General features: G+C 41.4%; 1 protein-coding gene across 8 annotated transcripts in view; it reads left to right on the forward strand.

The window, feature by feature from the left end:
- The window catches only part of TAPT1 (transmembrane anterior posterior transformation 1), a 75561-nt gene that overhangs the window by 830 nt on the left and 47146 nt on the right, over nt 1–27585 (forward strand). For 5 of the 8 annotated variants that reach the window (XM_049886450.1, XM_049886451.1, XM_049886456.1 and 2 more), the window contains exons 2-3: nt 13344–13511; nt 13872–14002. In XM_049886450.1, coding sequence (XP_049742407.1) covers nt 13344–13511; nt 13872–14002 — 299 coding nt within the window. Of the gene's footprint in view, nt 1–13343; nt 13512–13871; nt 14003–14057; nt 17639–27585 lie in introns of those variants that run through there. The other 3 variants (XM_049886452.1, XM_049886457.1, XM_049886454.1) reach the window with 2 other exon arrangements.

Consider the following 27585-nt stretch of genomic DNA (forward strand, 5'->3'; position numbering starts at 1 on the left):
CTTAAGTCACTCATTTAAAAAAAACGAAACAAAAAACGCTTAGTAGGAAAAGATGTACTTATGAGTCCTGCTTCAATTACTGGTTTTAAGTATATTATAGTATTACAATTCCTTATAAGCTGTGGGATCTTAGTCATATTTTTAAAGGTTTTTTTATTTAATTTCATTTGTATATTAGGCTTAAAAGAAAATGGATGTATTGCTTCTTTGAATATAGAATGATTACAGCATTTTAAAGTTTCTTACATAATTTTAAGCTTTGAACAGCAACTGAACCACAATTCCATTAAACTTCTTCCAATTAAAAAAATGTCTGGTGCTCAGCAGTGGCTGTATTCGCAGATACGTCCTGCAGTTCCTGCAAATACAGGTATATGTTGTAAAACTTATTGCATCACTAATTGTACTGGATGGTGAAATTGTAGGAGTACTTAAATGCCACACGGCTGATGAGATGAGATCCTCACTGACTTTGTTAACTCTCAGAACTAGACATAGGTTAGCTTTTGAAGAGGTTCATATCCTTGAAAAATTAAGTACGGACTGGGCTATGTTAAGCCATTTCAGTTAACCACTTAGAAATTTTCAATCCTACTGTGTTCGGTTTAGTTGTCAGGTAAACACTTGCTGGCAAGAGTGTTTCCTTTCCAAATTGGCATGATCTAAGTTTTTTTTTTTTTTTTAAGTAAGATAGGAGCCCTGGTGGCCCAGTGGGTGAGAGCTCTGCTGCTCACCAAAAAGGTTGGCAGTTCAGATCCACTAGCAGCTCTTTGGAAACCCTATGGTTCTATTCTGTCCTGTAGGGTTGCTGTGTGTCAGAAATGACTCCATGGCAGTGGGTTTGGTTTTTTTGGTTTAAATAAGATAAAGTATTGAACCTTTCTATGGGCTGTCTATTTTATTTACATAAAAAGCACTCTCTAAATAGGAAAAGATATTGCCAGGTTTCACTATAATTTCTTGAAAATATTTTTGAGTTTCAAAAAAGCCAACATTACGAAAGCTTTTTTATTATTGATGTTTGCATGGACAGAAACAGAAGTTGTCAGGAGCATTTTGGTGAGCGCAGACCCTTGAAGTGACACCTCACACTCCTTCCCTGGCTCTTCCCTTGCTGGGTCTGATAGGTACATGCTGTACCCTGAACTTCCATAGACTTTACCATACCACACACTCCTTTACCAACATGGTTTCCTGAGGTATGACATGTTGAAGGCTCAGTAGTTGCAGAAAGTCTTTACCAGACTTTAGCTTATAGGGGTGGTATTCGTCTTGCCCCCCCTATCGTCAGTTTTGTGTGAGGAGAGATGACAGAGCAACCCCTGCTTTACCAGTCACACCAGCCTTGGGGATCAGGGGCATTTCATCTGGAGTCCCCAGCCAGTGTTGTTCCTGGTGTTGACCTTCACTTGAGCCCCAGTCCCCACTCTGTGAGTCTCACAGCCACTGCTGGCCCCAGCCTCTAGCTCTGATACCACGTTTGGAAGAGACTTGGAGCCCTGGTGGCACAGTGTTTAACTGTTCGGCTGCTAACCGAAAGGTTGGCAGTTGGAATCCACCAGCTGCTCCCTGGAAACCCTGTGGGGCAGTTCTACTCTGCTCTATAGGGTCGCAGTTAGTTGGAATGGACTCGACAGCAACGGGTTTCTGTTAGAGATTAGAATTCTTTCAGCAGGCTTGAATGTCTAGGCCGCTAAATGGTCTCTACCTTAACCCTGACCCTTAGCACCACTCCCTACCACTGCTCTGCTTGCCTTCCTTTCCCTCCTTTCAAGAATTTAGAAAACTATTCCCTAGGGTCTGGCCTGGGCTGAAGAGTCTATAAGTGGCACCACCTAGTGTCACAATGAAAAGCATGTCTCCCCAAATGAAACTCATTTTTCAAGACTGGGTGTTTACAATTACGGTGTTACTTGTCCATTTATGTTCCTGGTGGTGCCTCTGATACTCTGCTGTCTCTGCCCTTGAGCCCTAGTCCCTCCCCAAATTAGGGCAGGCTTTGTCTTTCCTTTTTGGAAGTTGTAGCTTTCTTGTCTTGGTAGCTTAACCATCAGTTAGTTCCAAAGTCCTTTTTATCATTTCTCCCAAGGAATTTAGGGCAAATCCTGGTGTCATAGTGCTTAAGAGCTACAGCTGCTAATCAAAAGGTCAGTAGTTGGAATCCACCAGGTGCTCCTGGGAAACTCTATGGGGCAGTTCTACTCTGTCTTGTAGGGTTGCTATGAGTCAGAATCGACTTGATGGCAAGGTTTTTTTTTTTTTTTCTTTATAAATAAAACTTTGTTGGCCCATCCTAACAGTCTTGTTGTTGTTAGTTGCTGTGACTCATGGCGACCTTATGTATAGTATGACAGAAGGCAAAGTTGCCTGATCTCGTGAACCTAAATGAATATACAGATTAGGCTCTTATCCAAACTCTCTCCACCCAAGTAAAATACTATAGATCAAAATAAAGTATTGTGTCTGAGATTCATATTTTTGTTTTATACTTGTTTTTGTTTATATGTTCAGAAAATACATAATGTACCTGTATTAGTTTGTGTATATACAGTTGTATATGACATATATGTGTGTCTACATGAAGCGTAGACTTTCTGTTTATTTCTCTTGTCAAAGTCTTCTATCGCTTGGTTTTCAGAACTCCTTTTTTGACGATAGGTAGATAGGCTGGCAGTAGGCTGAGACTTATCAGATGTAAGTACTTACACCTTGGCACAGTTAGATATGGGTACCCCACTTGTCATTCCTATTTTCTTTATCTCTCTTGAAATGGTCATCGTGTATTCCGCTGTTGCTTTACGTGGTCATCAACTTTGAGCTTGGGATTAGTGGTCATCAGCAGGAAGTGCAGATTGATCTCTACTCTTTTCTTTTTTTTTCTCATTCTTAAAAATACTACCAACTTCTACTGTTGTCATTTTTTAATATAAGACCAACTAATAATTATATACTATCATATTTTTATGCTTGCTCCACACTTCCCTCATCAACAGAAATTCTAGTTGGGAGAGTGCCTATGTAACCATATTCTCATTTAGGAATCTCGGTCTAGCAAGTCGACTTTGAACGAAGAATTAGGTAATTTGTGTTCTTGGCTTGTTTCAGTTGTTGAATTGCTTTGTAGACTCTATGCTTAGCCTGCTTACTTAATCCATTCGGCTCTGTTTCATAACGTCACCACTAAACAGTTTAGCATTTCAAGTGTCTAAGCTGGTTCTAGTCACTGTGGAGACTTAACAGTAGAAGATTTGGTGTAAAAATAAGCATAATACCTGCCAGTGAGGATGAAACAATGCCTATATAATGCAGGTATTGGAGTGTGCATAGGGGTGCATAGGGGTATTGGAGTGTGCATAGGGGTGGGTAGTGCTTGTAAAAAAAAGCCTGAAGTCAGGTGTGGGTGAAGAATATTGTTTGTGATTATAACAGTGCCATGGGGCTTATTATCTTTTTTTCTTAATGGTGACTCTTCACTTCTAGAGCTTATACTCGGCCATTACCCGTTTCTTTTGCGGCCCTTCTCTGTCTTTACGCATCATGAAATCTCTTGTTTTATCCTACAAGAGAATAAGCAGAGTCAGGGAGAAAGGTTGAAACTCAGAAAAGCCAGTTGATCTCCTGTTTAGCAGTTCCCACAACAGATTTGGTGGAGGGCAAAGGCAAGTTCTTCTTGTAAATACCGTATTTTTATTATCTATGCATTTTCATTTAACCAGTCTTCACCACCCATGGACAGTTACACAGTTATCCCTACACCTCCATACTTATCCTGATGGTTAATTAAAGGCTGACTGATTCTGAAATTACGCTCTCGAGTCAATTAATTTCTCATTTACAAATGAAAATAAGGATAATTGTTAAACTGACTGAAAGATTATTTGCAGTAACCCCATCCCTGATACAGATAAAATATAATTGGCTACTTCTCTTCTGACAAACTGTTGCTCTGCTTTTAAAATTCTCAACTGCTTTACTTACCTAGGATATGTAAGCTAAACAAGCGATGAAAAGTTACTCATCTTGGTCTTTGACAAGTTCAATATCTTAGCTTTTTAAAATGTTCAACTTTAACTAATTTGCCTTCTAAAATTCAGCCTCGCTGTTCATTTGTGATCCATTTGGGGAACAGTTGCCTAAAAGGAGTTTCTGGGAAGACTGTAGAGCATTCACTGTGTGATCAGTGGTGTTCTTTTCCCATTTTTGGTCTTTCGTGACCTTGGGCATAGTCGCTATTTTTCATCAATACATTCATGAATATTTTTATCTATTCTTGACTTCCGTAAGTGAGACTACTTATAAACAGTTCTCTGAGGGTCTTCGAAACTTGGTCGTACTACATGATATGGTACCCTTATTTACATTTGACTCTGGAAAACAGAGTTGGTGTTGGATTGATGACCAATTCCCAGTTGGCTTATGTTTGTTTTTTTTTTTTTAAATTGGCTTATAGAAGGGTATGTCTCTGTATTTACTTTTAAAATTTTAGTGAAACTTTGTTGTTGTTCAGTGCCATTGAGTCGATTCCGATTCATAGCGACCCTATAGGACAGAGTAGAATTGCCCCATAGGGTTTCCAAGAAGCAGCTGGTAGATTCGAACTGTCGACCTTTTGGTTAGCAGTCAAGCTCTTAACCACTGCACCACCAGGGCTCCAAAGTTTATTAAGTTTTAAATTATTTAAGACTTTGGAGATTTACATGTTATATAGGATCTCTGAGAGTGGGAACAGACTTGACAGCACACAACAACGTTCTTTACCTGTGGGTACCACTCTTTGACTCAGAAACTCTGCAAGCTAAGTGTACTCTAGCTTTTTCCTTACTTTGGGTGGTATTCCATTCCTTCTTAGAAAAAAGTCACTCTCATTTGTGTAAAATTTTTTTTAACAGTTAATCAGTATTACTTTCCAATTTTTTTTAATGGTCAGTGCCATTTTAAGAAAGCTGTATTTAGACATATTATTGAGCATATAAATATATTTATGATTATTCATTACTTTCAGTTAATAACTTTTTATACTGTTTTATTTCTGAAAAAGCTCTCAGGAGATAATTAAACATAGTATTCTTTTGTGGGTGAAGAAGCAGCAAAAAGAAGAAGCAATTTAAACTATTTTCAGTTTAAGAAACTGGGTAACAGAACAGTTCTGTGATAGATGAATATTGATTAAAAATACATTGGAAGAATTGATTTGGATTTATGGTTGGTATAATTTTCCTTATATTAAATATTCACACTTGGTAAAACTTAGTTCTAATGTAGAAGCATTTGTTTGTTATAATTAAATAGTAAAATACTTCTATTTTTAAAAGATTTGTACTGATGATATTTCTTCTTGGTGAGAACTGGATAAATGAAGTAAAATCAGTTGACATCTAAAAAGTTGGCAGTGTTCAGAGAATAAATATTTGAATTATTTTATTTTGGGAAAGGCTTTGCTTTTAAATTATAAAGACAAATGATTGGTATAACAAATAAGAGTGACTCTTTTTCTAAGAAGGAATGGAATACCACCCAAAGTAAGGACAAAGCTAGAGTACACTTAGCTTGCAGAGTTTTTGAGTCAAAGAGTGGTACCCACAGGTAAAGAACGTTGTTGTGTGCTGTCGAGTCTGTTCTCGCTCACAGAGATCCTATAGGACAGAGTAGAACTGCCCATAGGGTTTCCTAGGCTGTAATTTTTACAGGAACAGATTGCCAGATCCTTCTCCTGAGGACGGACTAGTGGGTTCAAACCACCAAACCTTTCAGTTAGCAGCCTAGTGCTTAACTGCTGCACCATCAGGGCTCCTAAAAAGCAGTAGCCTTTCTAAATAATTAGCCTGTCAACTATGCCCTAAATCACAGGACAAATAAGTGCAGATGAGTCTGTAGAATGCCGGAGAAGAATGTTTTAAAAACATAAATACAAAAGCAAATGAAAACACTAAAGCAGGAATACACTTCAGAACAGGACTGAACAGCAAACTGCAAAGTGTATATCAACAGCCAGGGAAAGGTGGGAGTGGACCAGTCAAAGCAGCAGGGCTAACTTAAGAACTCATGACCTAAGTCAGCATATTCCCCTTCCTCCTTCAGTAGGAATCAAAGGATCTTTCTGACCTGTTGAATCCGTATCAGGACCAGGGCATCTTCTCTCTGTGTAATTATTAGAGGGATGATAATTTTGGTGTAGAAGAGAAAGCATGCTGAACTTCAAAGATCTAAGTTCTACTCCCAATTTACCCTTTATAACTTTAGGGTGACTTTGGACAAGTCACTTAACCTCCATGAGTCTCAGTTTCTTATTTACGGAATATGCATGCCATCTTAGCTCTGTTTAGCTCTCAGAATTGTTCTGACAATTGTACATAGCATACAAGACCTTTTTAAACTGCCTCATGCCATGAAATGGCCTCTTCTCCAGGAGTGAATGAGGAGGTGGTGATGTAAAGCTTTGGAAATATTTAACGTGAAGCTTGCTTCTACTGTTAGTACTGGTTTAATGTGTCTTTTAAAAACCATTCCCCAGACCATTAGCGTGGTGTCAATCATGAACAAAAGACTACTCTTGCATTCAGAACTCACTAGGGGCTGGACATCAGGAACATAGGAATACATGGTACTTGTACTCGAAAGCTCATGGTCTGGTAAAGGGGCCAAGTAGTTAATATAGCTTCATAGAAGCAAGCCCAGGGTGCTGTAGGAGCGTAGAGGTTGGTGTGGGGGAAAAAGTGTCCCATCTTTCCAGAAAGAACACAATGGCTACTGTTTACAAAAGCATTTGAAAGGAGTGGTGGGGAGGGGAAATCACTAATTAGACAGTAGAGAAGTATTAACTTTGGTGAAGGGAAAGACAACACACAATATAGGGGAAGTCAGCACAGCTCGACCAAGGCAAAGCCATTGAAGCTTCCTAGACACATCCAAAAACCCAAACCAAAACCAAACCCAGTGCCGTCGAGTAGATTCCGATTCATAGCGACCCTATAGGACAGAGTAGAACTGCCCCACGGAATTTCCAAGGAGCGCCTGCAGATTTGAACTGCCGACCCTTTGGTTAGAAGCCATAGCACTTTACCACTATCCCACCAGCATTTCCAGACACATCCAACCACCTTGAGAAACTGAGTTACTGGGGCTGAGGAGATCTAGGTCTTGGGACATCTAGGTCAGTTGGCATAACATAGTTCATAAAGAAAATGTTCTACATCCTCCTTTGGTGAGTAGCGTGTAGGGTCTTAAAGCTTGTGAGTAGCTAGCTAAAATAATGTCTATTGGTCCCAGCACATTTGATGCAAAGGAGAATGAAGAAAACCAAAGACACAAGGAAAATACTAATCCAAAGGACTAATGAACCACAGCCTCCACCAGCCTGAACCCAGAAGATATAGATGGAGCCCGTCTACTACCACCAACCGCTCTGACAGGGATCGCAATAGAGGGTCCCAGATAAAGCAGGAGAAAAATGTAGAACAGAATTCAGATTCACAAAAAAGGCCAGATTTACTGGTCTGAGAGAGACTGGAGGAACCCCTGAGACTATGGCCCTCAAACACCTGCAAACTCAAAATTGAAGCCACTCCCGAAGTCAACCTTTCAGCCAAAGATTAGACAGGTCTCTAAAACAATAGCACACATGAGGAATGTGCTTCTTAGTTCAATCAAGTGTGCAAGACCAAATGGGCAGCACCTGCCTAGAAGCAGAGATGAGAAGGCAGGAAGGCACAGGAAAACCAGACGAATGGACACAGAGAACCCAAGCGGGAAAAGGGGAGAGTGCTGACACATTGCAGGGATTGCAACAAATGTCACAAAAACAATTTATGTATAAATTTTTGAATGAGAAATTAAGGAAAAAAATTCGAGACAGTGATAAGCAAAATAGTCTAGTGGGGAGGGAAAAGCACACACTTTAGTGATAGACTGCTTGACTGTTATCTCAGGTTCTACCGCTTACTCCCTGTGTGACCTTGGAGACCTACCTAACCTCTCTGTGCCTTGATTTCTTTGTCTGCAAAATGGACCTAACAGTAGATCCTGTCTTGTAGTTGTGAGATCTGTACACTCAAAATGTGTTTTTATCATTTGGTTATTTTAAATGCTTACTTTTAAATTGTCCATTGTGGAATCTAAATTGGTATTTATAACTAAAATTCTTCCATTTCTAGAACTCTGCTAAGACACTATTTTGTATTTGGAATATAGTTAAAATGTGCATGCTTATATCATATAATAACTTGTTTACAGAAAAGGAGTTACTTAGATTATGTAATTTGTTAGATATACTTGTTACATTATTTTTTAACCATAGAACCCAGATTGCAGAAGTAGGATCAGTAAACATTAGGTAGCCACCAACGAGAATTGGTAAATATTGCAGAAGTTGTGAAACTAATAGTAAGTAGTTAACACTGTGTCATGCTTTGTGGTTTTTATACCCTTTTGTACAAATTCTCTCTTGGTCCTTCAGCAAGCTGTGTGGAAGGCAAGCAGGTAAACAGGAGTTATAACACTGCTCTAGCCTCAGTGTCGTCCTCTGTGCAGTTGAGATTTATGACTCGACCAGGGTCACTGGGCTGGTGTGTGATAGAGCGGGTGCCAGAACCCCCTTCTTCTGATGGCCAATCCTGAACTCTTCTTGCGGATCGTCACAGAACTCTCATGGTGAAGGTTTTGTCTTCTGCGGTCACCAGGAAGACCCCTTTGTGGAGGATAATTTTCTAAATCAACAAGGGTATAGCTATCCAAACCTTTTTGTTTAAATTGGTTTTTTAATTTAAAATTGTTGCGCGGTAACCTATTTCTGTATCTCTTTAAGACAGATGACATACCGTAGGGCTGCCCAGCTTCCCTCCCCTGCCCTTACCGTGGGTAATGAAAGTCTCCCTATCCGTGCACCCTAGAGCCCAGAGCCCTCACTGACTGTGGCTTCATCATGGCACACTGCTCTTAGGGGCTTGGAGGTTTGGGTACCTTTTTTGGCTATGAGTTGGAATTGAATCAGCAGCAGTGGGTTTGGTTTGTTTTTGATTTTATACTTAGACATACACACAGCAGAGATTCCTGGATCTTCAACAGCTGCTACATTGATTGAGGCACCAGTGGCTTTCTGCTCTTTCTCTGCTAACTCCCCCAGTCTTGGAACAGTTCTGTCTCAGTCACAGGCTCTCTGCTCTTGCTGAGAGTCTGGTGTTCTCTCCTTTTGCCACTTCTGATTTCTGCTTCTGATTTTCTCTGCCATACTCTTCACTGTGATTTTTTTTCCCTTCTCAGCTTCATATGTTGTTTTGGCGAGCATTTGTTGAGCACCTGTTAAGTGCTCACCCCGAGGATGCACAGGTGAATAGAAGGCCAGCCAGGCAAATGCATGTAACTGTGCAGAGCAGCGTGGGCCAGTGCAGGCGCTGAGAACCATGCGGGGAAAGGACACATTCTGCCTGGGAAACAGGGGGACGTCTTCACTGAGATGGTGACCTCTGCCCATGTTCACTTGTGAAAAACTGGAAGGGAACTCCAGGGCCAGGAACAGTGTGAACCAGGGGACATGTTTGGAGACAGGTGAAAAGTAGTGTAACTAGAGGATTGTAACTGACATTCAGGGGAGGCAATGTGTGGCCTGACTGAAAAGACAGCATGGGGCCAGGTTCAAAGGAATCTGGTGTCACCACCACAGATGAGCCAAACGTTATTCTGAGGTAATGAAGAGCCACTGGAGGGTTTCAGCAGAGTGACACTTGAGTTGTGAGCACCGTACCTTTGGCTGCCAGGTGAAGTTAGGATTGAAGGGAGCTCAGTCAGAAAGCTTTTGCAGTCACCTGGAGAGAGATGAGGAGGACCGTGCCAGGGTAGAGTGTAGAAAAAAGAGGAAAGGCTAATTGTTGCAGAGGAAGAATTAATAGAGCTTGGTGAGGGGGCCAACAGGATGGGCAGAATTGGCCCTGGATTTTATCTTAGCAGTGGTACCACTGGTGATGGTATTAACTGAAATAAGGTCTGCAGGACAGGAGCAGAAGTGGGGAAGATACTGAGTTTGGTTTTAGAGGTAGTAGGTGTCAGTAGGATATCCAGATGGACTTGCCCAAGAGGCAGCTTGAACTATGGGTCCAGGCCTCAGGAGTCAGCTGGTCTGTGACTTCAGGGTTTAGATGACAGTGTAAACCTTAGGGATGAGTGAGACAGTCCAAGGACAGCATGTGTAGGAAAAAGAGAATGGGAGACCGAGGGCACCTCAGGGAATGCCAGCATTCAAGGGTGGCTGAGGTTTCACTGTAATTTGCTTTTGGTTAAGATGTACTGAGGAGAACATGTAAAGATCAGGTGGAGGAAGAGGAGGGAGCCATCAAAAAGGTCAGAAAAGTCAGTGATTGGAGAGAGGAGAGCGTCCCCAACAGGAAGGCGTGGTCAGGATGGCAGTGGCACCAGGAGGTCGCAGGGTCAGAGACTGCTCAGAGATTACGTAAGGTTAAGTGCCCTTTGGAGCTCATGACTCAGAGCTCCCCAGGGACAGTGAAAACTTGTGTGTGGAAACGCTTCTTCCGAATGTCCTACTGCTTCTCAGTTTTCACGAAAAAGACGTCAGCTAATCAAAATGTTCATTCTAGTTGGAAAACTGACTGAACAGAGTATAACTTATGATCTTTGATTCTTTTGGCAGTTCTTATTATTTGCACCTCTCTAGGCTTTCTATTTCCCCTCTTCAAGGAGCAGATCTTGTTCTGTTTCTAGCCAGGCTGGAGAATCTTAAAAAGTTCTAGCCAAAAGTTTTATACTACATAGATTCGGTTATACTTCTTGTTAGGTGCCGTCAAGTTGATTCTGACTCATAGCGACCCTGTGTACAACAGAACGAAACACTACCCGGTCCTGCGCCATCCTTACAATCTTTGCTATGTTTGAGCCCATTGTTGCAGCCACCGTGTCAATCCATCTCATTGAAGGTCTTCCTCATTTTCGCTGATCCTCTACCAAGCATGATGTCCTTCTCCAGGGACTGGTTCTTCCTAATAGCATGTCCAAAGTATGTGAGACAAAGTCTCACCATCCTTGTTTCTAACGAGCATTCTGGCTGTACTTCTTCGAAGACAGGTTTGTTCCGTTCTTCTGGCGGTCCATGGTGTATTCAATATTCTTCACCAACACCATAATTCAAAGGTATCAGTTCTTCAGTCTCTCTTATTTATTGTCTAGCTTTCGCATGCATATGAGGCAATTGAAGATACTATGACTTGGGTCAGGTGCAACTTAGTCCTCAAAGTGATGTCTTTGCTTTTTAACTTTTCGAAGAGGTCTTTTGCAGCAGATTTGCCCAATGCAATACATTGTTTGATTTCTTTACTGCTGCCTTCATGGATGTTAATTGTGAATACAAGTAAAATGAAATCCTTAACAACTTCAGTCTTTTCTCTTTTGTCATGATGCTGTTGCTTATTGGTCTAGTTATGAGGACTTTTGTTTTGTGTCGAGGTGTAATCCATACTGAAGGCTGTGTAGTCTTTGATCTTCATCAGTAAAATGCTTCAAATCCTCTTCACTTTCAGCAAGCAAGGTTGTGTCATCTGCATATTGCAGGTTGTTAATGAGTCTTCCTCCAATCCTGATGCTACATTCTTCTTCAGCTTCTTGGGTTATTTGCCCAGCATACAGATTGAATAAGTATGGTGAAAGGATACAAACCTGATGCACGCCTTTCCTGATTTTAAACCACGCAGTATCCTCTAATTTGTTATACTAAAGCCTTTTAATCTGAACCCGTTAGTATGCGTGATAGAGCTCACATCTTGTATGCATTTAACTCACCTGACTTCAGCTGTGCGTGTAGTGAAACGAGAAAGCATGATGTACATGGCACATTTGATGGCTCTGCCTGCCCCGTCCTAGGCTGAAGTAGGTGGAGGTCTGCTTTCCCTCCATCTCTCACCTCTCGGATACCTTTCATAGTGTCACGAAGTCTCCAAACAGATGACGATTCTGCTATTTAAAGAAATGTGTTTTGTGTGTGTGTAATATAACCTCCTAAACATAAGCATGAAGCCCTGGTGCTGCAGTGGTTAAGTGCTTGGCTGCTAACCTGAAGGTCATCCGCTCTGTACGAGAAAGATGTGGCATCTGCTTTTACAAAGATTTACAGCCTTGGAAACCCTTGGGGCAGCTCTGCTCTGTCCTATAAGGGTCACTATGAGTTGGAATCGACTCAACTGCAATGGTTTGGGGTTTTTTGGGGAAACATGAGCTACTTGGTCTGATGCTCAAAGAAATAGCAATCTGTTCCACCGTGGGAGGAAGGAAGCTGTTTAAGAATTAGTCTGTTTCTAATGTATCTTTCTAAGAGATTCTTAAGGGCATTGTTGACTATATACCGTTTTCCCCTTCCATGAAGACCTTAGACCCTGGCAGTCGTGTAAGGTGTACCTCCTTAATGAGATGCCAGTTGCCATACAGTTGATTCCAGCTCCTGGCAGTTCCATGAGCTGCGTAGTAGACGTGCACTCCATAGGGTTTTCATGGCTGTGATCTTTTGGAAGTAGATCACCAGGCCTTTCTTTTGAGGTGCCTCTGGGTGGATTTGAACCACCAACCTTTAGGTTAGTAGTCAAGTGCTTAACACTTTGTGCTACCCAGAAACTCCGTTAATTAGATACGTACATAAGTGAAATCAGCCTTCTCTCTGTCGTTCTTTGGAAGTAACACGAATGCTACGTTTGAGAAAAAGGGCCACAAGACAAGTACTGAGCAAAGAGGGTAATTTGAAACCTTCTAGTATCCTGAGTTCCAGAGGAGATTGGTGTACTGGGGAGTAAGAGCAGGAAGGTGTGAGTGGAGGGTCCTGAGGGGCCATTGAGGTGATGGGCTGTCAGGGATGCAGGCACATTGAAAAGAGTTCGGATCATGCTTCAACAGCCTTAGCTTCTCATCTCAGGACTATGAGTCATGGGGAGTAGAAAGTGCTTAATCTTTCTTTCCTTGTGTGGACAGGGAAATTGAGCTTCTCTGTGAGGTTTAAAGGACTCTGCAGACGCATTTGCTTAGATGGAACAGAGGAAACAGCAAATGGACAGATGCAGGGAAAGGAATGTGTTACAGGTTTGGTTGAAGTTCTACCTTTTGTAACAGTTATGATTACCATCATTTCAGTAAGCCTTCATGTAGGGAAATGACATTATTAGACACATTGTTGGCGTCTTTGAGCCTAACTTAGGAGAAATAAAGCGCACCAACGCCCTGGTTTTCACTCAGGACAGATAGTTCTTGGACTAGAGTACTGCTTATTAGATGGCTTGGCTTCCTTTTGACTTAACATAAACATAGTCCATTTTATATCTTCTTGATATCTATTCTTTTCCCTCCTCTCTTCATCTCTCAAGGAGCCCTGGTGGCACAGTGGTTAAAGCGTTCGCTTGCTAACCGCAGGGGTGGCGGTTTGAACCCACCAGCCACTCCGCGGGAGAAAGATATGGCAGTCTGCTTCCGTAAAGATTTACAGCCTTGGAAACCCTGTGGGGTCGCTATGAGTCGGAATCGACTTGACGGCAGTGAGTTTGTTTTTTTTTTTTTTTTGGTTTCTTCATCTCTCTATCAGTCTAGGTCGTGCATCACCCGCGAGACCCAGGACAGGGCTCTTGGAGAAAGCTTTTCTGACTGTTGTGGCTCGCAGTAATCCTTCCCTTCTGTATTCCTGTGGCATTTTCTGCTTATATTATGCAGAGCAGGAGTCTTGTCAACAATATTTGCTGATGATTTATGCATAGTCCTTCAGTTCTAGGCACAGAATTATAAATTACTTTGTTTGATTCTCTATTTTATATATGTGTTACCTATGGCCCCCCAGCAAGCATGTATGTTCCTTGATAAATACTGTTCTTTTTGTTTTGTGTCATTTTCTTTTTCTGTAGAGCTTTCATTGTTGAGGTTCCTCAGTGCTGAACTAACAAGAGGGTACTTCCTTGAACATAATGAGGCCAAGTATACAGAAAGAAGAGAAAGAGTATACACTTGTATGCGAATACCAAGAGAATTGGAAAAGGTACAATTTTTTTTTTTTTTCATTACCGGACATCATTTGAAAGTTATGTCAAAGTGTTAATTATGCAAAAAAGAAAAGACTCCTGTAAAAAGCTTGAGTTAAGTTTTTTTAAATATTGGAAAAAATTTGGTCATAAATAAAATTTCTATATTGGGGGAGTAGGTAGTAGGAATTCCCATATAGAAAGAGGCTTTTAAAAGTTAACTTTTTAGTATGAGAAGGAGCCACTGATACAGTATTAACGTTGTTGTTAGTTGCCATCGAGTCAGTTCCGACTCATCATAACTTTGCTCCTTATTGAACTTATCATATTTCCCTTTGTGCCCCACCCAAATCACTTTACCAAGGAACTAATCTCCTCTCCTGTGCTCTTAGTTCTCTTAGTTTTGTTTACTAGAGACAGGTTTTTTTTTTTACCACCCCGTTCCACGTGAGAAATTATTTCATTTCAGCCCTTTTTTAAGATTTGTTTCTCAGAAAGCCCACATATTTAAAAACATAAATGACAGTCTCTTCAAAGAAAATTTTGATTTTTGTTTAACCTTCGTCAGAGAAAGCAATATGGAGTAACCATAGTAACAGCAGCACTAAATCTTTACACATCATATTCTCCTGATTGTGTCTTAGCCTCTCAAGACCCATCAGGCATGACAGGACAGCTGCCCATTTCCTCTGCGTTGCTAGACCCTGAGCAATTCTGAAAGTTCTTGCCAGAAGGAAAGAATTAAAAAATAATTCAGGTTTAGCTATATGGAAACATTGTGTTTTCACGCTTTTGATAGTAACATAAACTTGTTTTCCGTCACTGATCACCTTAGAACAGTGCTTTCTTTTGGAGTAGACATCAGAAGAGTTTTACTGGCTTGCTTTATTAGTGTGTTGTAATAGTGAGAATGTGGCAATGGTGAGAAGTGTGGACCCAGCTGGTTTGGCAGATCTTTGATTTTTGACAACCGATCAGTTTGAAGGAAGGAAGAGAGGCAAATGTAAAGTGACAATTTCAGAAATGTTGCTTTATGTGGGTTCTTGGCGGAGTGTCACATGCTGAGGTTTTAGGGAGTTTTGCATTGGGGTGAGATTTAGAGAGATCGCAAGCAAGCAAATATTCGAGAGAGAACAAACATGAGAATGAAACCGTTTGTCACCTTTGACCTAGATCATTAAGTGTGCTTGGTTATCAAAAAAGAGGAAGACCCTGGACGAAAGGGGCTGACACAGTGGCTGCAGCAATGGGCTAAAACATAGCAATGATTGTGAGGATGGCGCAGGACGGGGCAGTGTTTCGCTCTGTTGTACATGGGGTCGCTGTGAGTCAGAACTGACTTGACAACACCTTACAAGACCAGGAGTTCCTATTGCGCTACTGCTGCCAAGGTTCCACAGAAGAGCCTGGAGTGCGACGTGAGGAGGGAGAAGGAGCACGAGAAGGACTGGATGGTCGAGCCACAGCACCCTCCCTGACCAGAGCAGCAGCTCTGTTTTATGTATTGGAGTTTTATGTAGGATTTTGTCCAAGGGTGGAGAATGCAGAGAAAGGATGCTTATGTTTGAGGAAAAAAAGCTTAAACCAATTGTTCAGGTTTTTTTTTTTTTTTTTTTTAAGACTTTTAACTTGCTTTTGCAGCTTACTTTCTTCCTCTCAATAATAATGAGATGGAATGTGAAGACACACTCCAAAGGCCAGTTGGCAGGGGGTCTGCTGTGGCCGCCATTCTTCTTCAGGACAGTACCAACCACAGTCAGTTTTTACCTGCCCAGTCTTGGCTGCCTGCACATGTCTGAGCAGTTTCAGACCCCCATTTTCCTCTGGGGTGGGAGGGGGGCGACACAGAGGGATTTACCTGCAACCTGCAGAGCCAAGCTTTGTGGGCACAGCCTGGGGACTGCTTCAAAACAGGGAGGTATCCATCTGACCACTTTCATTACCTCTCCTGTGGCAGAAATAATGAGCAGTGACAACATCCACTGATAATTCTGTGTTCTCACCAGAGGAAGGTTGCAATCAGTATTTTTTTTTTTTTTTTAAGAAAAGAATAGGAAAAATATCAGAGTTTATTGCCTGTACTAAGGATAAGTATTATTTCCTGGAACTTTGGTTTCGTCTATATGTATGTAAAATACATGACGTCAGAAAAGTTGAATTTGTATGACTCCCTGGGTGGTGCATATGCTTAAGCACTCAACTGCTAGCTGAAAGGTTGATGGTTGGAACCCACCCTGGAAGAGAGGCCTGGCGGCCTGCTAAAGGTAACAGCCTTAAAAACCCATGGAGCAGTTCTGCTCCGCACGCATGGGGTTGTCATGAGTTCAAATCAACTTGACAGCAGCTGACAATACAACAATACACATTTGTAATAATTTTCTGATCCTATTAAAAAAAAAATTTTTTTTTTTTATTTGTTACCCATGAAAGAGGCTTTTGGCTTTAGGCCTATTTAGGAAAATTTGATTTAGTTCCTTGGAACAATACTTGAGAAGCTTTCAACCTTAAGACGTATGTACAAAAACCCAAACAATTGCTGTCTAGTCGATTCCTGTAGGACAGAGTAGAAGTGCCCCATAGAGTTTCCAAGGAGTGCTTGTGGATTCAAACTGCCAGCCTTTTGGTTAGCAGCTGTAGCTCTTAACCACTACAAAAGGATATCATATTTTTCAGTCTAGAGCAATTTTTTCTTAACTTCTAAGACTAAATGAAATGTAGATTAAAGCAGAGTTAGGTTTTGGCTAAAAGCAGAGAATACCAGAAAGATGTTTATCTATATTATTGACAATGCAAAGGCACTCCATGGTGTGGGTCTTAACAAATTATGGATAACATTGTGAAGGGTGGGAATTGCAGAGCACTTAACTATGCTCACACAGAACCTGTACACAGACCAAGAGGTCAAACAGAATAAGGTGATACTGCATGGCTTAAAATCCGGAAATGTGTGCAGTGGGGTTGTATGCTTTTACCATACTTGTTCAGTCTGTATGCTGAGCAAATAACCAGAGAAGCTGGACTACATGAAGAAGAACACAGCATTGGGATTGATGGAAGACTCATTAACATCCTGTGATATTGCAGATGACACAACCTCGTTTGCTGAAGAGGAGCAGAAGCACTTACTTATGAAGGTCAAAAACTACAGTCTTCAGTATGAATTACATCTCAACATAAAAATCCTTACAACTAGACCAATAAACAACATGATAAATGAAGAAAAGATTGAAGTTGTCAAGCATTTCATTTTACTTGGACCCACAGTCAGTGCCCATGGAAGCAGCAGTCAGAAAATCAGACGACGTGTTGCATTGGGCAAATCTGCTACAAAAGATCTCTTTGAAGTGTTGAGAAGCAAAGATGTCTCCTTGAAGACTAAGGTGCGCCTGACCCAAGCCATGATATTTTCAGTTGCCTCATATGCATGCGAAAGCTAGACGATGAATAAGGAAGACTGAAGCAGCGATGCCCTTGAATTATGGTGTTGGTGAAGAATATTGAATACACCGTGGACTGGCAGAAGAATGAACGAATCTGTCTTAGAAGAAGTACAGCTAGAATGCTCTTTAGAAGTGAGGATGGCAAGACTTCACCTCACTCACTTTGGACACATTATCAGGAGGACCAGTCCCCAGAGAAGGACATCATGCTTGGTAAAGTAGAGGGTCAGTGAAAAAGAGGAAGACCTTTGATGAGCTGGATTGACACAGTGGCTGTGACAGTAGGCTCAAACATAGCAATGATTGTGAGGATGGCACAGGACCAGGCAGTGTTTTGTTTCGTTGTTCATAGAGTCACTATGAGTCGGAACCTACTCCATGGCACCTAAGAACAACTACAGGTTTCAGTTTAATTCCAGGCTTAAATATTTCTCATAACAGCATGAATGTACTCTGATATCCTTAAGGCCTTTATTTAATAACAGTAGGATTTCACTTAATACTATTGTTTTAAGAGTTGAGAGGCTATCTAGTCATGTTAATCTGAATTATTTTTGATTGGCTTCCATTTCTATTCTAACGTATAATACTTTACTCATCTTTTTTTTTCTTCGTCTTTCAGTAAATGCTATAATAGTTTCACCTAACCTTTTTAGGAAGAGAAACTTGAAAATTAAAAACCACTATAAAACATGTGTTTATATTTTAAAGTCAAGAGAAAGGTCGTCTCGGTCACTCTTACTGGACCTGTTTACTAATGTAGAACAATCCTAGAATTTCTGTGTAATATTGTCAGTAGTTAAACACCTTATGCCTGACATTTAATAGAGCTGAATTGCTTATATATTTAAAATAGTGTTTCCAGTTTTAGCACCTTTTTTCATACTTGAACTCATTCTAATGTGAAGGTATAAAATTTTGGAGTGCTTTGTTGACTTTTGAGGGGCTTTTCTTTTCTTCCACCACAAAACCCCCTCTCCCTCACACACACCCCCTTGGGTTCTTGTCCCAGACCTTCCACTAACTCCTTAGGTGCTCTACTTAAGGGCTTTCTTTTTTACTTCCATACAGCCGGGAAGATTGAACTACACCTTGTCTGTGTTCTGTGTTGCAAGGCAAGATATTGAAGTGTGTAAGGGCATGAACTCTACAGCCAGCCTGCCTGAATCTTGGCTCCATTATTTATTGGCTCAGAAGCCTTGAGCAGCCCTCTTATCCTTTGTGTGCCTTAGTTTTCTCATCTGTAAAAAATGTGTACGTGTATTAAATGTATTAATTACATAGTAAGCCTCTGTAGTGTTTAAAATATTTTATAGTTCTTTACCTCAGCAAATTAGGGGATTAGAACGAGAGGGATTTATAAAGGTTAAAGTGAAGAAAAAAAAAAAAAGGCGTGGCTACTTAGCTTCTTGTCCCCAGGTTGCATGCCAGTGGCTGTCTTTGCAGTAGGCAGAGCTATCATCTGGGGGCAGGTATAGCGAAAGGTGACGAGGGAGGCCTGGTTTCCAGGGTTCTCCCGTGTCGCAGTTCTATTTCATGTTCTACTTTTAATCTCCCAGCTTTGCTTGCCTCTAAACGTGGTCGTTCTAACCCTGCAAGGGAATGATTCTCTGACTCGGCAGCCCAGTCCTCTTAGATTGCTGACCGCAGGAGGAGGAATTGGTAGGGAAAGCTGCATTCTCCTCCTTCTTTTCTTTTGGCCAGGCTGTCTTGGCGTAAAGCTTACCTCTTTGGTGAAGGACTTAGCTGATGGCCGTAGGAAAACATACCCTGCCACCCTGGCTTTTTCTGCCACTCTTCCCAGCATTTGGCCTCTGTAGGCACATGGTCAGAGCCTACAGGACAGTTTAACTAGACGCTAGGTAAAAACAGGACAGGGATCACTAATCCTAGAGAGGACATTCCTGGTGAGTCACCTCTCACTGCTCCACATCCCACCTTGACTCAGCAAATTACATCTCACTTCTGATGTCCATTTTTGTAGTAATAATAATAATAAAACATTTATCCGAAAATGACTAGGCGCCAGGCACCGTCCTGAGCATTTTAAACATGCTAACGTTAAATCTCCTCAGCCGCTGCATGTGATATATGTGCTATTAGAATTTCCTGAGACCAAATGGTCAACAGTTACCTTAAAACAAAGATGAGAGGTAAAGGGGCAGGGAAACAACCAGAATGAAATAATGAGAATGTTCACAGTGTGAAGAATGTAATCAATGTCCCTGAACAGTTTCTGTAGAAATTGTTGAATGGGAACCTAAACTGCTGTGTAAACCTTCACTGAAATGATAAAATATTAAAAATAATAATAATAATAAAAATTTCCCTGTTTCCTCCACCTGCCCTTTTGTGGCAGACCTGTGTCGGCTTCCACCATCACCTCGGGCTTTGGTGGAGGTGCATGCTGTATCGTGTAACTCTATTTTGACCCCATAGGAACATTTACCATAAACCATGTACAAAATTATCTCTTGTCCAAGGTTAAATTTTGCCCTCTGTGTGAATACAAAATTGAAGTAAATAGTAAAGAAACAGTCATCCTAATGTTTTCTAAAGCTCCCTGATATATTTAAATGTTAATTCAGGGCGATACAAACCACTCATTTATTTATTCGTTAATTTGCTCAGTCTGTTTTGGAGTAGTTACTAATGTTCCAGGCATTTGTGCAGGGGAGGAATGCAGAGATAAACAGGAAGTATGAGGTACTAAATATGTAAGTAGTTAAAAGAGAAGATACAAAGTGACACATGTCATGAGAAAGTATAAATGAAATGCTACTAAGCATCTTGAGAAGGGAAAGTTTACAGGGAAGATAGGCCTGAAGAAGATGATCGGAGAAGACACGCCTGAAGAAGATGATCGGGGAGGATTTGGCAAGGTAATGAGGAAAGGAGGCCAGTGTTTTACATGCATTTTAGGGCATGTGCGAGGGGCGGGGGGTGTGTTAGGAGGATCCAACCAAAAACCAGACCCCATTGCCTTAGAGTCGATTTCAACTCATAGTGACCCTATAGGACAGTGTAGAACTGCCCCATAGGGTAAGGCTGTAATCTTTTCGGAAGCAAACTGCCACATCTTTTTCCCACAAGGCAGCTGACAGATTCAAACTGCTAACCTTTCGGTTAGCAGCAGAGTGCTTCACCACTGTGCCACCAGGGCTCTTTAGATGGATCCAGAGGTGGGGAATTGTTTGGCATGTGCAAAAAACAACAAACTTACTTTGGAAGGATAGGTTGGATTCAGGTTACAGAGAACTTGGAATAGTCAGGCTAAAGCATTTACATTCTTGGGAGGGAACTGTTAAAGATACATTTCTCAGAAATGCTCTAACAGTGGCTAAAACAAATGTTACTTTTTTTTTTTAGCAAGTCTAGAGGCTGGAAGTCTCAGTTGTCCCAGCAGATTAATGAAGCCCAAGTCCTTTTTATCTTTCTGTGTTGCCATCCCTGGCATAGTGGATTTTGGTCCTCTTGCTTGTTGCCTTTTAATAGAAAGATGACAGCTGTGACCCCAGGTATTACATCTGCATTCTAATCAGAAGGGAGGAGGACGGGCAGTGCCACCTTCTCAACTCACCCTCTTATAAAGAATTAAAAGTTTCCCAGCAGCACCCCACATACTCCCTCTTTCATCTTATTGGCCGAACTGAATTACATAGCTACTCCCAACTGCAGGGGAGACCAGGATAGTAATATTTTGCTTTTCCAGAAAAGAGAGAAAAGAATTGGGAGTGGTTATTTGGTTAGCCAACCCTCAGAGCTGTGCTTCTGAAAAATTAAGATGGCAATATTCAAAATGTATTGGAGATAAGAGAAGCAAGAGAACCTTGAGATCTCTCTATGTGCATAGTCTTCCTGTTGTTTTGTCCAGTGCTGTCGAGTCAGTTCTGACTCACAGTGACTGCCCCATAAGGGTTTTCTAGGCTGTAATCTTTATGGGAACAGGTGGCCAGATCTTTTCTTCTGTGGAGCCCCTGGGTGGGTTTGAAATGCCAGCCTTTCAGTTGCCTGCCGAGTGCTTAACCATTGCACCACCAGGGCTCCTTACAGTCTTTCTGCAAATGACAAACTTCAGTTTGTTTATTTACTTACAGTAATGAAGCATCATTGTGTTCAATGTAAGTCAGATGCAGGCTGTGATTATTGTTAAGCCTTTTATCAGAATTGCCTTCTTTTCCATGGTTACATATTATTCCATGCTCTTGGCTGTCATGAAAGGTAGCACTAAAATGAAAAAATCTTTTTAGACTCTTTTTACCTTGTAATTCTTTGCTATCTGACAGTCTTTTATTTCATTCTTACCATACTTTGTACATTATAGGGATTTAATACATATTTTAAAAAATTGAATTTAGCTGCTTAGTGTTAAATGGAGCTAATGTTACTGGCCAATTAGTTATCTTAAGAATCTAGCAAATTGACTTAAAATTCTTAGGTGGAAGACGTGCTGTAAGGACGGATATAAATATAGGATATTAGTAGTAGTAGTATTAGACTCTTGTTATTATATTGAGAGAGAAAGGTTGCCGTGATACATTGAAAATATGTGGTATCACTAACCTTGGCTTCTCATCTCAGCTCTGCCAGTAATAGCCGGGTTGCCTGATCAAGACATTTAACCTCCTTTGGGCTTTGTTTTCTTCATCTAAAATTAGAAGGTTGCCCTAGGTCGTCTCTAGAGCTCTAGCAGTCGGTGACTCTGTGGGCAAATTTGCTAAGAGGAGCAGAGGAAACAGGTGGACGAATGGAAGGGGAGTTTTACATGTCTGGTGAGGAACTTAGTTCTACTTTTGGGGGCTAGTGGGGATGGAGGGAACATTTGGGAAAAATAATACAAAAAGTTCTTTTCAGAATGATAACGTTAGTCAAAATATTATATAAAGCTTTTTTGTTGTGTCTCCCTGTGGGGGATATATTAAGAACATGTCATAGCCATCATTGTTCCACCTTTAAGTCAGCAAAACAGTCCAGGGCTTTCATCGTGAGACTAGGAAAGAGGACTTACTCAGACCCATGTTTATGGCAGTGATTTCTTGAGCGTTCCCACTCAGTTTCTCATTTCACGAAAACACGTTTGGAGACATCCATCTAGATTTTTCTCCTGACGCGGCTGTTCTTGGTGACACACAGCTTGCTCAGCTGCCTCCTGCTCGTGCTGTGGTTCCCTGCTGCCTGTTGGGCGTCTAGGACCTGTTAGATATCTCTGGTACAAGCCAGCCAAAGACTGCAGGGCTCTGTCCCATTTGCTGATGTTTTTAAAAGACAGTGTATGAGCTTGGCACTTGGGGCAATGTTTATCTTTTTGAATTAGTCACTTATTTCTAGAAATAAACCCCTCTCTTCCTGCCTCTTTCCATTGTCCTATATTAAGCCACTGTGATCTCACTCAAACTCTTGTTTACAAATCCTCCTTAACTGCCCTCTCTGCTTACTGTCAGCCTGCTGTAATGGTGCTGCTGAGTCCCTAAGGAACAGGTCCAAGCTAGAAGTTGTGATCCCAGCCTGTGGACCCCCCTTTCCCTGAAGCAGCTGTCCATGCCTCTGTGCCTTAGTGGAACTCTCAAATGTGCCCACAGCACCGAGGGCATACTCATTCCTTCCATGAGCAGGAGCTTCACAGCCCTGTCTGTCCCACACACAAAAAAAAACCAAACCAAACCCAGTGCCGTGAGTCGATTCCGACTCACAGCGACCCTATAGGACAGAGTAGAACTGCCCCACAGAGCTTCCAAGGAGCACCTGGCAGATTCGAACTGCCAACCCTTTGGTTAGCAGCCTTAACCACTTAATCACTACGCCACCAGGGTTTCTGTCTGTGCCACACACAGTGCTAAATAATGGCCCTGCTTTGTGGGTTGTTACCAAAAAAACCCAGTGCTGTCAAGTCGATTCCAACTCATAGTGTGGGTTGTTATGAGGATTAAATGAGTTGATGTGGGCCAAGTGCTTAGAGTTGTGCCTGGCTCCTGGTAATGAGCTCCTTTGTCAGCCATTTCCTAGAATGTAGACCTCCTAGGGGCAGAGTGTGTCCGCTTTTTCATTGCCTTGTCCCTAAAACAGTGCCTAAACCTGTTGTCATCGTGTCAATTCTGATTCGTAGGGACCCTATAGGACAGAGTAGAACTGCCCCATATGGTTTCCAAGGAGTGCCTGGTGGATTCGAACTGCCTATCTTTTGGATAGCAGCCAAGCTCTTAACCACTACGCCACTAGGGCCATAGAAATGCAGTGCATTTCTGAATTCAGATGAATGGAAGTGGTTTTATTATAGGGATGGCCTTGGGTCTGTAGTAATTGCTTTCAAAGTCAGTCATTTGTAAATTTTCTTATTTATAACGCATTCCTCCTGACATTCTAATAATGGACCATTACACATGGCTTTTGAGAAATTCTAGAATGCAGGATAAACATTTCAACTCCTTAGTAATTCACTCAAGATCATTTTTATCCCTCTTGTATAATGATTATATTCTGGCCACACTGCCTACTTGCATTTCACCTATCCATTGTCTTCTCTCTGTTTGGAATTCTGCTTCTCTTTTCTGTGCCTGGCAAAATGTAGTACCCATCTCGTCTCCTCTGTGCGAGACCATTGCTAACTCTTGTTCCTCCTCCCCCCTCCCCCATGTACCTACCTCAGTGCCACCACCCCCCATCTGCATGCACACGCGTGCACACACACGTGCAAAATCACACACACAGAGTCACACAGACCTACCTAATCTCTTCACCATTGTTTCCAGAGCAGGGTTACTTATCTGTCTGTGTCGTCCCTGCACCCCCCCCCCACCATGTGGAACTGAACAAGTTATGGTCTCTGATGTTACAGAGTAGACACGGAGCTTTATAAAAAATGAGACTAAGCCTCTTTGCCCCGGCTTTCCAACTGACACTCCAGACAGCTTGCAGGTGGCATTTGGCGGCAGTGGTGGAGGAGGTGGTATTCAGAATTTCCAGAACATGGTTTGCATAATTCAAGGAGGCGTGTTCCAAAAGTATTGTGCTTCTTTATTTTCAGCCACTTCGTTTTTTTTTTTTTTTTTTAATTTCAAATGGCATTAAAAGAAGGGCAGGAGATTTTCGTGTTTGTCAAAAGGGAAACATTTTTAAAAGGTTAAGAAACCCTGCTCCATTCCCCAGAGAGAGAGGCTGGCTTTTTTTTTTTTGAGGCCTGTATTTTTCCGAATAGATAAGAGCAGTAGAAGTCGGTGTGGATGTGTAAGGGCAGGTAGTAGACATTTTCACAAGCGTAGAAGGTTTTGTTGACCTACAGGGTTACAGAATCATTTCATTTTCTAAGTTTCTTAACATTTAAGTTCAGTCTTTAAGAGTTTATTTTAACTCTTTTGTATGTGTGTATGTGTATATATATATGTTAAGTCACGTGGTGAGTTTGAGTCTAGAAGGATGAGTGACAGGCATCATTAGTAGAAATAGTGCTTCAGCTTTCAAAGCCTTGTCCTCTGCAGACAGACTGAAGTTCTAGTCCTTCTCTGCTGCTCAAGAACTGGGTCCGACTCCTTAGTCATACTCTAAGCGGGCATGGTGCAGCCTGCCTTTAACAGTGAGGTGAAGATGGGCTGAGACCATGCGCACAGGTAGCCCCCGAGCCAACACCTCTACAGTGCCCAGGTGTATTGCCCAGAACCTGTAAAAGACTTCCAAAGTCATTCCAGACAAAGTCTCCCACGAGCCAGCCATTTCTACCCTTTGCTTGTTTTCACTTACTTTTTTTTTTTTTTAATTCTGAAGAACCTCATTAATTAAGCAGAAGATTATTTTGAAATAGTTACATTTTCACTTAAATTTTTCTAAATCTCTGCTCTGAGAATGAATTTTGGGAGAAATAATTTTAGATTGAGTATCTGCAATTCGTGACTTGATGCCTTTTTTATTCATTTTGGTACAAAGAACTTCCCAGTGTGTTCCAGCTCAAATGCTCTCGATAGACCTCCCTATAAGCCAGTTTGAACTGTCTTTCTTCACTGCCCATTGTAGCTGTCCAGGAAGGGAGCTAAATTTCCACCTGCCTGTCTGTCTGGGGACCTGACTGGTTTTCAGACTGTGAGTTACCAGCCAATTAGTGGGTCATGAAATAATTTAGTGAGGCCAGCATTATTTTTAAAAAAGGGAATAGAGAAAAAAAGTCAGGGGAGGGGGAGGTGGGAGGAAGAAAGAAAAAGAAAAGAATAGAACGTATTACCCTGCATTTCATGGAGTAAAAGTATTATTTTGTGAAACTTTTCATTGTTTGGGGATGTGTGTGTGTGTGTGTGTGTGTGTGTAGTGAATTACAGTATAAAGTGTGGACTGTGGTCAGAGTTTGAATTTTCTTCTTTGGACAGTAAGTTCCTTGCAAGACTTTGTACTTCTCAAAACAGTGAACATACATTTTATTTGCTTATTGCAGTTTCTCCCACATAACAGCTGTGTAATAAGTGTTTGGTTATGGGAGGGAAGGAGGAACACATGGAAGAACGCATTAGCCCTGGAAAGATTTTTACTCAAAACCTGTGTGGCATGTTTGTTTTCCATCCCTGGGAAAATGCATGTCTACCCTCAGAATGGAAAAGGGGTAAAAGCCAAACGCGCCAGTGTATGATTTCCTTTGAAGTATTTTGATTATGCTTTGATTCTTTGCCATGTTTTAGTTCTCTGCTTCTTGTTATATACATTACTGCTAGTTCAGGGAGATGCCATTCATTTTTAAAAGCTCCCCTGTAATGATGAAATACATGTAAAGTTGAGATACCGCTTTTCACAAGAGTGGGATAAGACTGGAATGGTAAGGTTAGAGGGGAAAAAAACAAGGAGGGGACAGACTTTCACCTGCGCTTTCAAGTGGCACATAACAAACCGTTGTGCTTCGTTATTTTCAGCCACACCATTTTTAAATTTTGAAACGTCAAAAGTCATTTACAGGAAGACAGGATATTTTTGTTTTTATCCAAAGAGAAACAACGGCTTATGGCACCAGTTTCATTGCCTTACAGCCATACCTTGTATACTTGAGGAGGAAACTTTGTTAGCCATTACCTAAGAATGTGTGAATACTTTATGGTGGTTTGCTCCAAATAAAAAGGAAATAGTAATTGCCTATTTTATCAAGATGCCATATAAATGAGCTGAAGTGTGAAAGTACACATTTTTCTTGTTAATAATAAATTCTCAATTTCAGTTCTTAATGACATGTTTTCAAAGCTAGCAGTAAAGCTAAATATTGGAAATTTTTATCCTTTTTTTTAAGTTTGATTCATTAAATGCCTTCTGTTTCTGCATTTTATATGATACTATGCAAATTGGCAAAAGATGAGCAAACACAAAGAAAATTGCCTTAACCCCTATGCCCAGTAAAAAGAACAAGTAACATCTTTTTGCTCTGTTCAGCTGCTTCAAAGAGAGAGTGTGGGGCTAGACAGATCGGGATTGAGCATGAGTCCCTCAACAGCAGTGGGTTTTACTCTAACCCACAGTCTTGGGCAAGCATTTTGCCTTCGTTATTGTTAGGTTCCAGCGAATTTATTCTGACTCATAGCAATCCTGTGTATAACAGAATGAAACGTTGCCCGGTCCTGTGCCATCCTGACAATAGTAGGTATATTTCAGCCAATTGTTGCAGCCACTGTGTCATTCCATCTCCCTGAGGGTCGTCCTCTTTTTTGCCTTTAGAGCTGTGGTTTTCTCTTTTGTTAAATAGGGGATGATGATAGCTACCTCAAATGTCTTTTAGGAGGATGTAGTAGTAAGCACTTAAACCACCACACCTGGAACATAGGAGGCATTCTTTGCACAACCCCTTCAAGTTCCTGGGCTGCCAGGTAAATTAGATGAGATAACTGCATACAGCACCTGGCCGGTGCTGGGCTCAGGCTGGGTGCAAGGCTAGTCTCTTCACTTCCTCCAGGAACAAATATTTTCAGGATTCCATCCGGTTTGCTTTTGTGTATGAAATTCTCTCATTTTCATTTGTAAAGAATCTAAAACAGTGCCTTTGTATTTTATGAGAAACTGTAACATCCAAACAATGGGTACAGTGCCATTGTTGCTGGGTGCTGTCAAGTCCTTTCCGACTCATAGTGACCCTGTGTACAACAGAACAAAACACTGCCCAGTCCTGCGCCATCCCCAGAATCATTGTTATGCCTGAGCCCCTCGTT

This window comes from Elephas maximus, chromosome 5 (assembly GCF_024166365.1).
Source record: "Elephas maximus indicus isolate mEleMax1 chromosome 5, mEleMax1 primary haplotype, whole genome shotgun sequence".
NCBI classification, from domain to species: Eukaryota; Metazoa; Chordata; class Mammalia; order Proboscidea; family Elephantidae; genus Elephas; species Elephas maximus.